At 54.4% G+C, this 12,500-nt stretch overlaps 1 protein-coding gene across 30 annotated transcripts in view; it reads right to left on the bottom strand.

The window, feature by feature from the left end:
* The window catches only part of LOC113824616 (serine/threonine-protein kinase WNK1), a 160,021-nt gene that overhangs the window by 87,459 nt on the left and 60,062 nt on the right, over positions 1 to 12,500 (bottom strand). For 4 of the 30 annotated variants that reach the window (XM_070124798.1, XM_070124800.1, XM_070124773.1 and 1 more), the window contains exon 1: positions 957 to 3,158. The exons of 4 other annotated variants lie outside the window; for them this stretch is intronic. In XM_070124798.1, the coding sequence (XP_069980899.1) occupies positions 957 to 2,500 (1,544 nt within the window). In that variant the 5' untranslated portion in view covers positions 2,501 to 3,158. Of the gene's footprint in view, positions 1 to 956; positions 3,185 to 12,500 lie in introns of those variants that run through there. 22 more of the 30 variants (XM_070124770.1, XM_070124777.1, XM_070124784.1 and 19 more) reach the window with 14 other exon arrangements.

Below are 12,500 nucleotides of genomic sequence, written 5' to 3'. Positions count from 1 at the left end.
CCATTCTTGCGAGATAGATTTACAGAGGATGGCCCCTGCAAGCAGCGAGTTGCGAGAGCAGGGGATGGAGCTAGACAGTGTAGAGAGTTGCGAGGCCCTGAGCGCCCTGAGCCGGCAACCGTGTCCAAGGTCAACCGTCGCTAACCCCTGTTCACGCTACCTTTCTTTCGGGAAATACCTGAATTAAAGTCCCCTTTCAGATGTTTCACATTCCTAAATGAATAGTCCCGACTGCATCACTCCTATGCAAGGCAATTCATGTTTGGCATTAACACGCGTTTCCTCCACCCGAAGCAGGACTCTCCTAAGAGGCCACCAAGCTAACGAAAGTATTCTGAAAAGACGCCTTTGCGTGCTCTCGCGGAGACACACGCCTCTGGAAATCATAACAGAGCATAATCTCATTATGGCTCGCTCTGTACAAGGCGCGCGAGACGTACGTGCCTAGTGTTGTCACCGCGCGGTAAGCAGAAGTGATCTGTGACAAACAGAAAAAAACTGACTCCATCGAGGCCACACCAGCCAGCCAAGTCCAGCAGCCCGATCTTGCCCTCTACAAGCTGTTGCCCCGTTAATACGTGTCATGTTTCTAACTCCTAAACCCTCGAATTCAACCTCCAACACCACCCGAACGAGGAATGCCTTCCGCTGTGATTTAGACGAGCTCTACGAGTCAGCTGTCAAGAGAGAGAAGGGGAGAGAGCTGAATGTTTAACAGTTGACTCAAGTGTACCGGTGGCGGCCCGAGAGGATGACGTCATCCAAGTAAGAGGTCACCGTGTCACCTTTTACACGCACGCACGATTTCAAAAGCAAAAAGCTCGCAATCCAAACTGACATCCCACAAAACGGCTAGCTAAACGGTCTCGAGGACCGAGCGTGGTTAACGACTCGCCAGACCAACAGCTCGCCCTCACCCACGCTGCAACACTGTATCGAATCCTGGCGATCAGTACCGTGTGAGATCCCGCGAATCCTTCCCGGGGATGACCACCTTGGTCACCCTCAGCTCGCCGGCCACGTCCAACTGAGACGCAGAGATCCTGGAGAGGCTGCCCCTGCGGTTGGCCACCAAGTACTCGGGGACGCCGTCGGCGACCTGCTCCTGGGACAGGCTGCCCCTCCGTGGGGACGCCGTCGAGTCAGGGACCACCTCGAGGACCTGCTCCGAGTGCAGACTGCTCTTCCGCGTCGTCACTGTCATGTCAGGGACCATCTCGAAGACCTGCTCCTGGGACAGACTGGCCCTCCGCGTGGTCACCGTCAGGTCGGGACCCACTTCGATGATCCGCTCCTTCGAGACGCTGCCCCTCCGCGCGGTCAAGGTCACCTCGGGGGGCATTTCGACGGCATGTCTGGAGATGCTGCCTCTCCGCGTAGTCACTAGCACCTCTGGGCCATCGCCGGCGCCCTGGACGGAGGCGCTGCTCCTCCGCGTGGTCACCGTGAGCCCGGGGGCCTCGTCGAGGGTCTGCAAGGAGAGGCTGCCTCTCCGTGTGGTCACCGTGAATTCGGGGGCCGCGTCGAGGCTGCCCCTCCTGGTGGTGGTCACTGTGAGCTCGGGGGCCGCGTCGAGGGCGGGCCTGCAGAGGCTGCCCCTCCTGGTGGTGGTCACTGTGAGCTCGGGAGCAGCGTCGACACCCTGCTTGGAGACGCTGTCCCTCCTAGTGGTCACCGTAAGCTCGGGTGCCGCGTCGAGGGTCTGCAAGGAAAGGCTGCCCCTTCGGGTGGTCACCGTGAGCTCGGGGGCCCCGTCGGCGACGTGCATCTTGGAGATGCTGCCCCTCCGTGTGGTTACCAGGACCCTTGTCACGGGCTGCCGCCCCAGCGCCCCCGCCACCGATAGCACCGTCGGCCGAATCTCGCGAGTCGTGATTCGGACTTTGGTAGCCACCGGAGTGGAGGCGGCGTCCTGGGCGCCCGATGGGGGCCTGGTGTCCTGGGCGTCCGACGGGGACGAGGTGGGGAGTGTGAGCGTGGAGCCCATGGCGTCGGCGTCGGGCGAGGTGTCCCTGTTGTGCAGAATGTAGTCTAAGGCCGCTCCGCCGGAGGTCATAACCGAGGAGGAAGAGGCCGAGTCCCGCGAGGACAAGGCTCTAACACTATCCTTCGGGAGGACGGCGGGAGTAAGTTCTCGCGAGGCCAGTAAAGGTTCAGTCAGTGTGGTGGAGGTGGTGGTGGTGTAGCTGGAGGAGGGGTAGGAGGTGGAGAGCGGACTGAGGTTGGCCACCACGGAGCGCAGGCTGAGGCTGGCGGGGGTCGAGGGAGTGCACAGGGAGTCGCGGCCTCGGTCCAGCGCCTGGTACTGGCGGGTGGGTGTTCGCGCGGGCGCTCGCGAGCGCAGGCAACCGCACCAGGTGCGCCAGGCGGGGCCCCGGCCGCCCTCCTCCATGCTGTGCACACTCGGGGCACGTTGGCAGTGGCGCCGCGGGCTGCCCACGGTACTGAGCGAGGGTCCTGTGCCCATAGCCGCCAGCCACCACCACAAGCACATCCACATGCAGCGCCACGCTCACCAACACCGGCCGCGGCTCGGGAGACTCCGCGCTTTCATCTTGCTCTGGCCGTTATCTGATCACGCCCACAGTCAACTTCTTCACGAAAGACCTGTGAAATATATGAACTTCCCAATGCAATGCCGCCACGCCAAATACACTCATCTTCCTGAGATTTCGCTCAAAGGTCACCCGCTGCACTCACAAACACATTTTCCCGCAACCGCTCGCGGAAGAAAGACTCGCGGCGCACACAACACACACTCTCCGGGCCGCAGGCACCGACGGGACGCTCATGCTACGCTTCCCGACGTCACACAAGCGAGATGAGCTCCTCGCACTTCGCACTCGGCATCTCCTGCACTCGGCGGGTCGCATGCACCATGACACGGCCTCCCGCGGGCACTCGCGAAACAGCTGTTGCACGGCGGCGGGCGTGGCGAGGGGCTGACTGCAGCCGCCCGGAGCAGGCTGTTCGTGGTCCTAGAGGGGCGCGGGAGACGAAGCGATGCAACAGGTGTGCGACATGAGACGGGCGGGTGGCGGCGGCGCGAGGGCACGGTGGGTACTGAGAGCGGCGGCGAGAAGTGCCCTCGACACGGCTGCCCGGCCACCTTCCTGCTCGCCGCTCGCTCTCTCCTCTCGCCCTCTCGCTTTTCCCTTTCGGGCAGCGCCCACCTCGCGCCCGCCTCCCTGCCTGTTTCCCTGCTCGCTCCCCTGCCGAGCGCACGCGGGCAGGGGGGTGGCGCCCCTCTGTCTGTCCGTCTCATTCCCTTCTCCCCCATTTCTCAAACGGACGCAAGTAAACGTATGTGCATACATAGATATGTAAAAATACATACATATATATGTTTGTACACATACGAACGTACGCACACGGAAACAGACATAAGCACAAATATGTACATAAATATAAAAATACATACTATATACACACACACATACATATACACACACATGCACATATATATCACACATACATACACACACACACACATATTATATATATATATATATATATATATATATATATATATATATATATATATATATATATATATACATATATATACATATACGAACGCGCGCGCGCACACACACACACACACACGTACTCCCTAACCCACGCCCACAAACACACACACACACACACATCTCCTGGACGACGCAGCGGCTCTCTCCCTCGCTCCCCCGACTGTTGAATCAATGACTGGCAAGATCTCCCTCACACAAGTTCCTGTTTCGGCGACTCGCACTCTGGATCCGGCCGCCGAGTCCTCGCTTCACCCATCGGCCTCCTCCTCATTCATCAACGTCAACGGCATTTTCCCCGAATGGCCAACGCTTAGAACCCAAAGCCCTTCAACGTTCTTGGATCTGGGAATACGTTTTCTTCGTCGGCACGCGGCTTGTGGGCGCCGACTCTGACTCATTCCTGTAGGGATCGCGTTACGAGGCGCAGCAGGAGGAGGAGCCCTTGCGGCCGCGCCCGGAGCTCCGTCGGAAGCTTTCCGCGGCGACCCAGCATGACCAGCAAGATCTTGGCGCTGCACGGCGGAGAGGCAGCTGACCTTACGAGCCCACGACCCCCCTGCAGCGGCAATAAGGTCACGTCCCCTGACCAAACTTCGGTAAGTCAGTCCCTCAAACAGCCTCCCCCGGCCTGTTAACATTCACGCCCCAAGGCCTCCTGGAGATGGGCGGAAACAAACAAACTCGCCAGCAAGCCTTGGGTGGCCAAGGCTCTCTCCCTCTCCCTCTTCCCTCTTTCTCCCTCCTACAAACAGGGCTCATAATATTTCAAATCAAAATGATCTTCCTCGGCAGGCGTCTCCTCAAGCAGCCCTGGGCCTCACGAGCGCCAGCCCCTTTCCCACACGGCAGCCCCGCGACTCCTTCCTCCGTGAGCCGTCGCTGCAGCGCCCGAGATCTCTTCGAGTAGCTGTGAACGCCCCGAGGGAATGGAAACGTCGGTGACGTCAGGCGATTGGCCAATCTTCCGCCGCCAATTCCTCGCTGGCCTCCTGGAATACTAACAACCCCTGCTCATTATGGCCCAGGTGCTGATCGCATTGCTACATAGCGCCGCCTGATTTCCGTACAAAGCAGCCCCGCCGCGCGCGAGAGCTTACACAAGCAGAGCGGCGGGATCTCGGCTTCCCGATGGCACCCTCTCCCAGAGTTCTCTTCTTTAACGAATCACGTCTCTTAGCAGGTCGGCGTAGCCATGTCACGGAGGGGGGAGGGTGCCCGAGAAACGTTGCTGGAGAGCCACGAAGGCTTCTGCGCGATGCCCATTTCGGCAGAGCCACTGGCGCTCCCCGGTGGCCCATCGCTGGCTCCCGATGCCTTGTTTTCCTGCTCGCAAACTGCTACGTCACCTCCCTGTGGACAGGCGGCTCCGCACTACTGTGTTATTGTCCCGCAAGTTATATAAAGGACAAGGGGAAAGGGGGGAGGGAAGGAGAGTCAAGCCGAGGGAAGAGAGAGAGAGAGAGAGAGAGAGAGAGAGAGAGAGAGAGAGAGAGAGAGAGAGAGAGAGAGAGAGAGAGAGAGAGAGAGAGAGAGAGAGAGAGAGAGAGAGAGAGAGAGAGGGGGGGGGGGTAGGTGAACAAAGAAGAATAAAAAAGAAGGAAGCCTCACAGCTAATTTCTCCTGCCAACCTGCCTTCCCTTACACAAACACTGCCAAGCCCTTCGTCCCTCGCGCCCTTTCAGCGAAATGTTTGCTCTACCCGCGCGTGCGGCTCGATGCGCGAATCGACGCTCCAGATTTGTTCTTTTCCTTCGATTCGCTCCTTCTCTTTCACCTTTTCCCATATCTTACTCCCGTATGTTTATCTCTTTATTTATACCCTTACTTCGACTTGTGAAACCTGGGTCGGCGTCCTTACAGTCCAGCCCGTCTCCCCCCCCCCTTTCCCTGCCCCCCGCTCCGCCCCTCGCGTATCATCTCCCCCCCCCCCCTCCCCCCCCGTTCCCTCTTGCTGCATGTCACACTCATCGCCCATGCACGCTGCCCGACGCAAAGGGGTTTTGGCATACTGATAAGCGCTTACCCATGCTTTATGCGCCGCGTCCTGTTGCTGATCGTGTGTCAGCCTTGGGACGAGTGTACGGGGACAACACGGGTACTGTGCAGGCGAGGACAGTACAAGGATGCGAAATACCAGAAAATAATAAGATGAAATGTAATACTAATCAATCAAAATATGATTAAAAAATGATGACAACTATATATACTAGCGATGGTTATTGGCCTCTTCATCAACTTTGCTCATTACCATGATTCTCAATCGGCGCATCCCTACTATAGTTACTATGATGACGGCGGTCCTTCAACGCCGCCTCTGCCCCGCTCGCCTCGCGGTCGGCCTCGGCGCTCGGTGGCGACATCGCCAGCTGTAGTTGGTAAGGTGCGGTTGTCACAGGTGGCGGCGGCGGCGACCTGGCACGGAGCCAGCCGCCCGGCCCCTCCGCCGCTCTCCGCCTGTGCCATGATTTACAACCCTTCAACAACTGCCCATGCCCGCTGCTTGCTTCCCGCACCGGGCCCTGGGGTGCCACTGCCCACTGCCGCGCTGGGCCGAGTCTAAGGCGGCCGCAGAGGCCTGGCGAATCGGCATCTGGGGATCGCCCTCACGATGCTCCCGTGCAGCTGCAGGGCGGCTTTCACGTCACACAGCGTGACTCCATTAGCGGGCGAGCGCATGCGGCAGTGCATGTGTTTGCATCGCCTCAAGGGTTGCTGCTCGCCACGCAGCCGAGGATGCAAAGCATGTGTTCTCTCGCCATCAATTAGGCGTTCATTCACGCACGCCCACCCACGACGCCCACGCAGGGCCTCTTCCCGGTCGCCACTCCCCTTCTGCTCGCCCTGCCTCCCCCTCGCCCCTCCCCCTCCTGTGCACTTCCTCCCCGCCCAAACCCTTTCCCCGAATGCCCGGCCTCTCCCTGCCCCTCCTCTCTCCCTGCGCGCCCTTGCTCCTGCCCAACCACACCCCTTCGTGTGCATGCCCTGCCCTTCCCTCGGCCCCTCCCCTCCATCCCCCCCCCTGCTTGGAGGACCAGTGCATTTGCATGGCTTGTCCCCCCCCCCCTCCGTTCGGCACACTGCCTTCCCGTCGCCATGCAGGCCCCGTCTGGCCACGCGCCCCGCCCCTCCGCGGGGGTGAAAAGGGCCTGACTACGCCCCCGCCCGCGCCCCTCGCCTCCTCATGCACCTCCGACGACGCCGCCCTCGCCGACTCGCAGGAACCCTCGCACATTCCCGTCATGAGCCCCGCCCTTGCCATGCAGGAAGGGAGGGGGGATGAGGGGGGGCGCGCCCCCGCGCGGTCTGGACCCGAAGCTCCGCCCACTGCCATGCAGGGCAGGAGGGGCGATAGGGGTGGGAGGGGTGGGAGGGGAGGAAGGGGAGGAGCAGGGAGAGGGGAGAGGCCAGTGAAGGAGAGGGGAGACCAGGGGAGGGGGGAGGGGGCAGGGGGGGAGCCCGCCGCAGCCCGCCATGCACGGACTCGCCAGTATTGATCCGGCTTCTTCACTGCCGGAGACCAGACCCACTCCGCCGGCATTAATCCCTCCTCGGCTGGCATGTCTACCTGTCTGCCTGCCTCCCTGTCTACCTGCCTCGCGGTCTACCTGTCTACCCGTCCGCCCCCCCCCTCCCTCCCCGTCTACCCGCCCAGCAACCGCTCAACCTCCGCAAACATGCATGATCTTGTTGCATGACGGTCTACCTGGCCGCCGATCTCTTCGCGTGACTCTGTTTCGGTCCACGCCACACAAAGAGGACCGCCCGCGCCCATACACTGAGCTTATGTACGTATGTTTACATTTATGTGTATACATTTACCTCTGTGTGCGTGTGCGTGTGTGTGAGTGTGTGTGTGTGTGTGTGTGTGTGTGTGTGTGTGTGTGTGTGTGTGTGTGTGTGTGTGTGTGTGTGTGTGTGTGTGTGTGTGTGTGTGTGTGTGTGTGTGTGTGTGTGTGTGCGTATGTGTGTATGTGTGTATGTGCGTATGTGTGTGTGTGTGTGTGTGTGTGTGTGTGTGTGTGTGTGTGTGTGTGTGTGTGTGTGTGTGTGTGTGTGTGTGAGTAAGCGAGTGAGTCAGTAAGTGAGTGAGCGTGTGAGTGTGTTTGTTTGTGTGTGAGTGTGTGAGTATACCTATACATTTATATGTCCCTTCACACACACATACATACACACTTCAACCGAAAGACTGCAGCAACAGAAACGGAATAAATCGTAAGGTTTCCGTTTTGACTTCGTCTGAGGTGAAAGTCGTGACGTGTTCGGAACGTCACTCCTCCATTCCGACCCATGTGGCAGTAACTCATTCTATCGTGTGCGGACACGTTACGGTGTTTGTGCTTTTGTGTTTGTATACATACATATACTTATATATACACACATAAACACACACACACATATAAATATAAATATAAATATAAATATAAATATAAATATATATATGTATGTATATATATATATATATATATATATATATATTATATATTTCATATATATAAATATAAATATAAATATAAATATATATATGTATGTATATATATAATGTACGTAGTATACGACAAGGCGGTAGATTCCCAATCCCCACCATCACCTGCATGCCATGCGTGACCGCACGACGGCCGGTGCCATGAGAAACGCATTCCGAGGCCTAACCTTGACCCCGAACGCCCTGGCGCCGGGGCTTCCGGGTCAGGTCGCCAAGGAAGCCCACGACGATCGTGCGCGCCGCCAGGCAAGCAAGCACGCCCGGGCCAACCCAGAGGCGACCAGGGGCGAACTGCTGCCAACGCGACAATGGCGACGATCAGCTGATTTCGCTTCGGTTCCAGCGGGCGGCGGAGCGAAGGCGGCGGAGGGGGGCAGCCCCCGGCCCCCACGGCAGGGACTTCCCACTGGGGTCCTCAGGTGGGGCGCGCAAGGCTCCCGCACTAAATCTACGGAAATCTGCGGGGATTTGCACGCCACATTCCGGCAGAATCACCCGAATCCCCAAGAGATATGTCTGGTATGAACGTATATTGAAACAAATACTTCATATCTATATGTAAATGAATACAAGCCACGTGCATATCATATTATATATAATATATTAAATTATCTAATAAATATAATATTTACATAGAGATAAATATATGTATGTATGTATGTATATATGAAAATATATATATAAACTCATATGTATATATAAATATATATATATATATATATATATATATATATATATATATATATATATATATATATATATAAACACACACACACACACACACACACACACACACACACACACACACACACACACACACACATATATATATATATATATATATATATATATATATACATACATACACATATATATACATACATACATGTATATACATACATACATGTATATACATCCATATATATATATATATATATATATATATATATATATATATATATATATATATATATTTACATATATACACATATCTGTCCATGCATACAACCCTCTCTACAAATACACATGGACAGTTCGATAGACAAATAGATAGTATGATTCAGAGAGACCTCTCAAGCCAGCTACAGACAAACGACCTTATCCCTCTGCCTATGTTTATTTATCAAAAAAAAGTTGACAGATAATGCATATCGATCACAGATATACTTAGATATGCATATATTTTTGTGCATAAACACGTCTAAATATTTAAACATTTACCGGGTCGGGCCTCTCGCAGATTTAACAAACCGGCCTAAACAGACAGACCGATATATATATATATATATATATATATATATATATATATATATATATATATATATATATATATACGGCTGGTTTGTTTCAACTGGCGAGGCCCGACCCAGGGACTATGCAAATGGACGAACAAGCATATGCACTGAAATAAATGCATATCTATCAGTCTAGACTTGCATATCTACCGGATATATAGATAAATGTGTGTATAAATAAATAGATAGATAGATGGATAAGTAAATAGATAAATGTGTATATAAATACATAGATCGATAAATGTGTGTATATATATATTTTTTATATAGATAGATAGATAGGTAAATATATATATATATATTGTGTGTGTGAGTGTGTGTGTGTGTGTGTGTGTGATAGACAAACATATAAGCATTCATTTATGGGTATATCCGTATCTGTATCTCTGGATATCCACCGGGCCTCGCACAATCCTAACAAAGCCGCCGAGGGTCCCTTCCCTCCCCCGGTCCCTCTTCCCCCAAACCCTCCGCCGTGATCTCTTCCCCGTCCGTATTCCCCTGCCTGTCCTTGGGGTGAAGCCGCCCTATTCAGCCCTGCATCCACCCTCAGGCCGCAGCCCCCTTGTTCGGACTTCCTCCTCCCCGGGCTGTCAGCAGCTCGCCTGTACCTGGGGCTGCTTGCTTTTACTTGCCACTATCAACTGCAGTCGGCGACGGGCTTGCTCATTCTTTTACTTGTTTCTGCCATTGATGTAATCGACTCACTTATACTTGTGGATACTTATTTACTTTTTGTTACCAACTGAAGTCCACTTAATCATACGTGTGCCCACTTATTACCTTATTATTCCACTTTTTTCTGACATGGCTGCAATCAACTCTCACTTGCGGATACCTATTCACTTGTCCTTTGCATCCTTCATCCCACCTCGTCCCAGGCCCTCCCCGGTGGCATCCTTCGGCTCGCCCTAACTTACAAGGCTTTGCACCTGGCCTCCATTCGGATCGCCTTTCGCTCCTCGGCATTCGGCTCCCTCGCCTTCCCTAACCCCCTCCCTCTCCCCCTCTCCTCTCCTTCTCCCTCTCCCCCTCTCCTCTCCTTCTCCTTCTCCCTCTCCCCCTCTCTTCTCCTCTCCTTCTCCCTCTCCCCCTCTCCTCTCCTCCTCCCTCTCCCCCTCTACTCTCCTTCTCCCTCTCCTCCTCCCTCTCCTCCTCCCACTCCCCGAACACGTTCCCAGGCAGCGACAAAAAGGGATGACTTCCCGAGGTCGCTGCTGTCAATTTGGATGATTTCGGACAAATGGGCTTGATAATAATAATCCCTTGCTACAGTCTTATATTTCCTTTCATTCTGTTCGTATGTCGCAATGCCGAGATAATCACCACGCGTTTCTCTTTATTTTCTGATCGTTCTCATAACAATTAACTCGAATAATAACTCTAAAAAAAAGGAAATAAAAAAGAAATTATCGGACGAACGGCACAAAATGAAGTGACAATATTCCTCTTATTTTCAGAGTAAAAATAAAAAGTAATAACAAAAATAAATACATGTAATAAAAATAACAATCAATCCAAGCCACAGCCCCACTTCTCCCCATTTTGAAAGTAAAAAAACAAAACAAAAAGACAACAATGATAATAAATAAAACAAAGCAACCAACAGCACCTCCCGAGCCCGGCAGCGCGGAGGGGAAACTCCTTCAGACAGCGACACGTGACCGCCTCCTCCGTCGCGCGGTGAAGCCGACGAAGAAGCCGCAGGACAAACGAGCCTATATATGGCGTGGGCGCTTCTCGTGCGAGCGGGGAAAGCGTGTTTTTCCATGCGGAGTCGTCTTGAGACCACCTTCGCAGAGGCAGAACAAACAGCGCCAACTCCACGCGCACGCCAGCGAGGAGAGGTCACCACGGCCGCTGCGCCTCGATCCCGCGGAATATTTCCCTCGCGATTCCCTCCCCCGCGGTTCCGGGCATTCCCCTCGCGCCCGCCACGCTGCCCTGACTCACCTGCTCAAGACCTCGCTCCTCATTTCCCCCGGACAACGTTTCTCGTTCTGAAGCAACGCCCGGCGAATAGCGCCTTGTCGTGCTCAGTGTTACTTGAGGCAAAAAAGACAAACAAACAAACGCACCACTCGACGCCCGCCTCCCGCCCCCACCGCCCGCGCCCGTCGCAGAATCCGCCGAAGGAGGCGCAGCCGGGCTCTACGGCCGTAAACATCGCGCCGGAGATAAATCTTGCGCCGCGTGAGGCAAGATCTTGTAAGAAAATGCTTCTTCATCATCTTGGAACAAAGAGAAAACACGATCTCTTGCCAAGTCAGTGAAAAAAACAGAGCGAAAAAACGATAATCTCGACCTAACAAAGAGCCCCGCGAGCTTAAGTTTCGTAAACAAAAAAATCCTCCAACACCATGCAGGATAATATGAAATCCATTTATATAAAAACCGTTTTCCTTAAAAAAAGACCCTCGCTTTAGACCGAAACCATCAGCGAGATATAAAACGAAGCGATCAGACGCAGCACGAAGAACAAGAACAAAATCGCGCCCCGAAACGCCCGCGGCTTTACAAGACAACGCAATTCGGAAAAAAAACAACGAAGCGGATTAAAATTCCCCGCATATCTAAAGCCAGTGGATATGCGCCGGGGAAAAGCCCGTCGACGCCGTCCTCTTGGCAGGCCTCGAGTGCCCGACGCAGAACCTCCGGGAGCGCGAACCCTTCTGCGTGAGTGCGATCCCTTCTGCGTCCGGCTCGGGGCTCGGGGCGCGGCACAGGAGGCGAGGCAGGCGCTTGAGGAGGAAAAAGAAATAAAAAATAAAAATCCCCCTCCTCCCTCTTTCCTCATTAAAAAGGGTTCTAAGGCGAGGTCATCCGGAGCGGTCATCATGGGGGGGGGGGGTCTCAGCGCTGGCCGATTCGCATTTTGACTCACGACCGTCGCGCGTCGTTATGCAAGACACGGCCTCGCCTCGCCGCCCGTGATCCCCTTGTGATGTGGCCGGGGGAGGGGGAGGGGGGGGGGAAAGGAGAGGAAGAGGAGGCGGAAGGGAAAGGGAGAGGAAGGGGAAGAGAAAGGGAAAGGGAGAGGAGGGGGAAGGGAAAGGGAAGAGAAAGGGAGAGGAGGGGGAAGAGAAAGGGAGAGGAGGGGGGAGGAAAAGGGGGGAAAGGAGGGGGAAGGGGAGGGGAGGGTAAAGGAAGAGAAAAGAGATGAGAGAGGAGTAGAGAGGAAGGGAAAAGGGG

This window comes from Penaeus vannamei, chromosome 8 (genome assembly GCF_042767895.1).
Source record: "Penaeus vannamei isolate JL-2024 chromosome 8, ASM4276789v1, whole genome shotgun sequence".
Taxonomy (NCBI): Eukaryota; Metazoa; Arthropoda; class Malacostraca; order Decapoda; family Penaeidae; genus Penaeus; species Penaeus vannamei.
The sequence above is the reverse complement of the archived record's forward strand: the minus strand, read 5'-3'. Positions and strand labels throughout refer to the sequence as shown.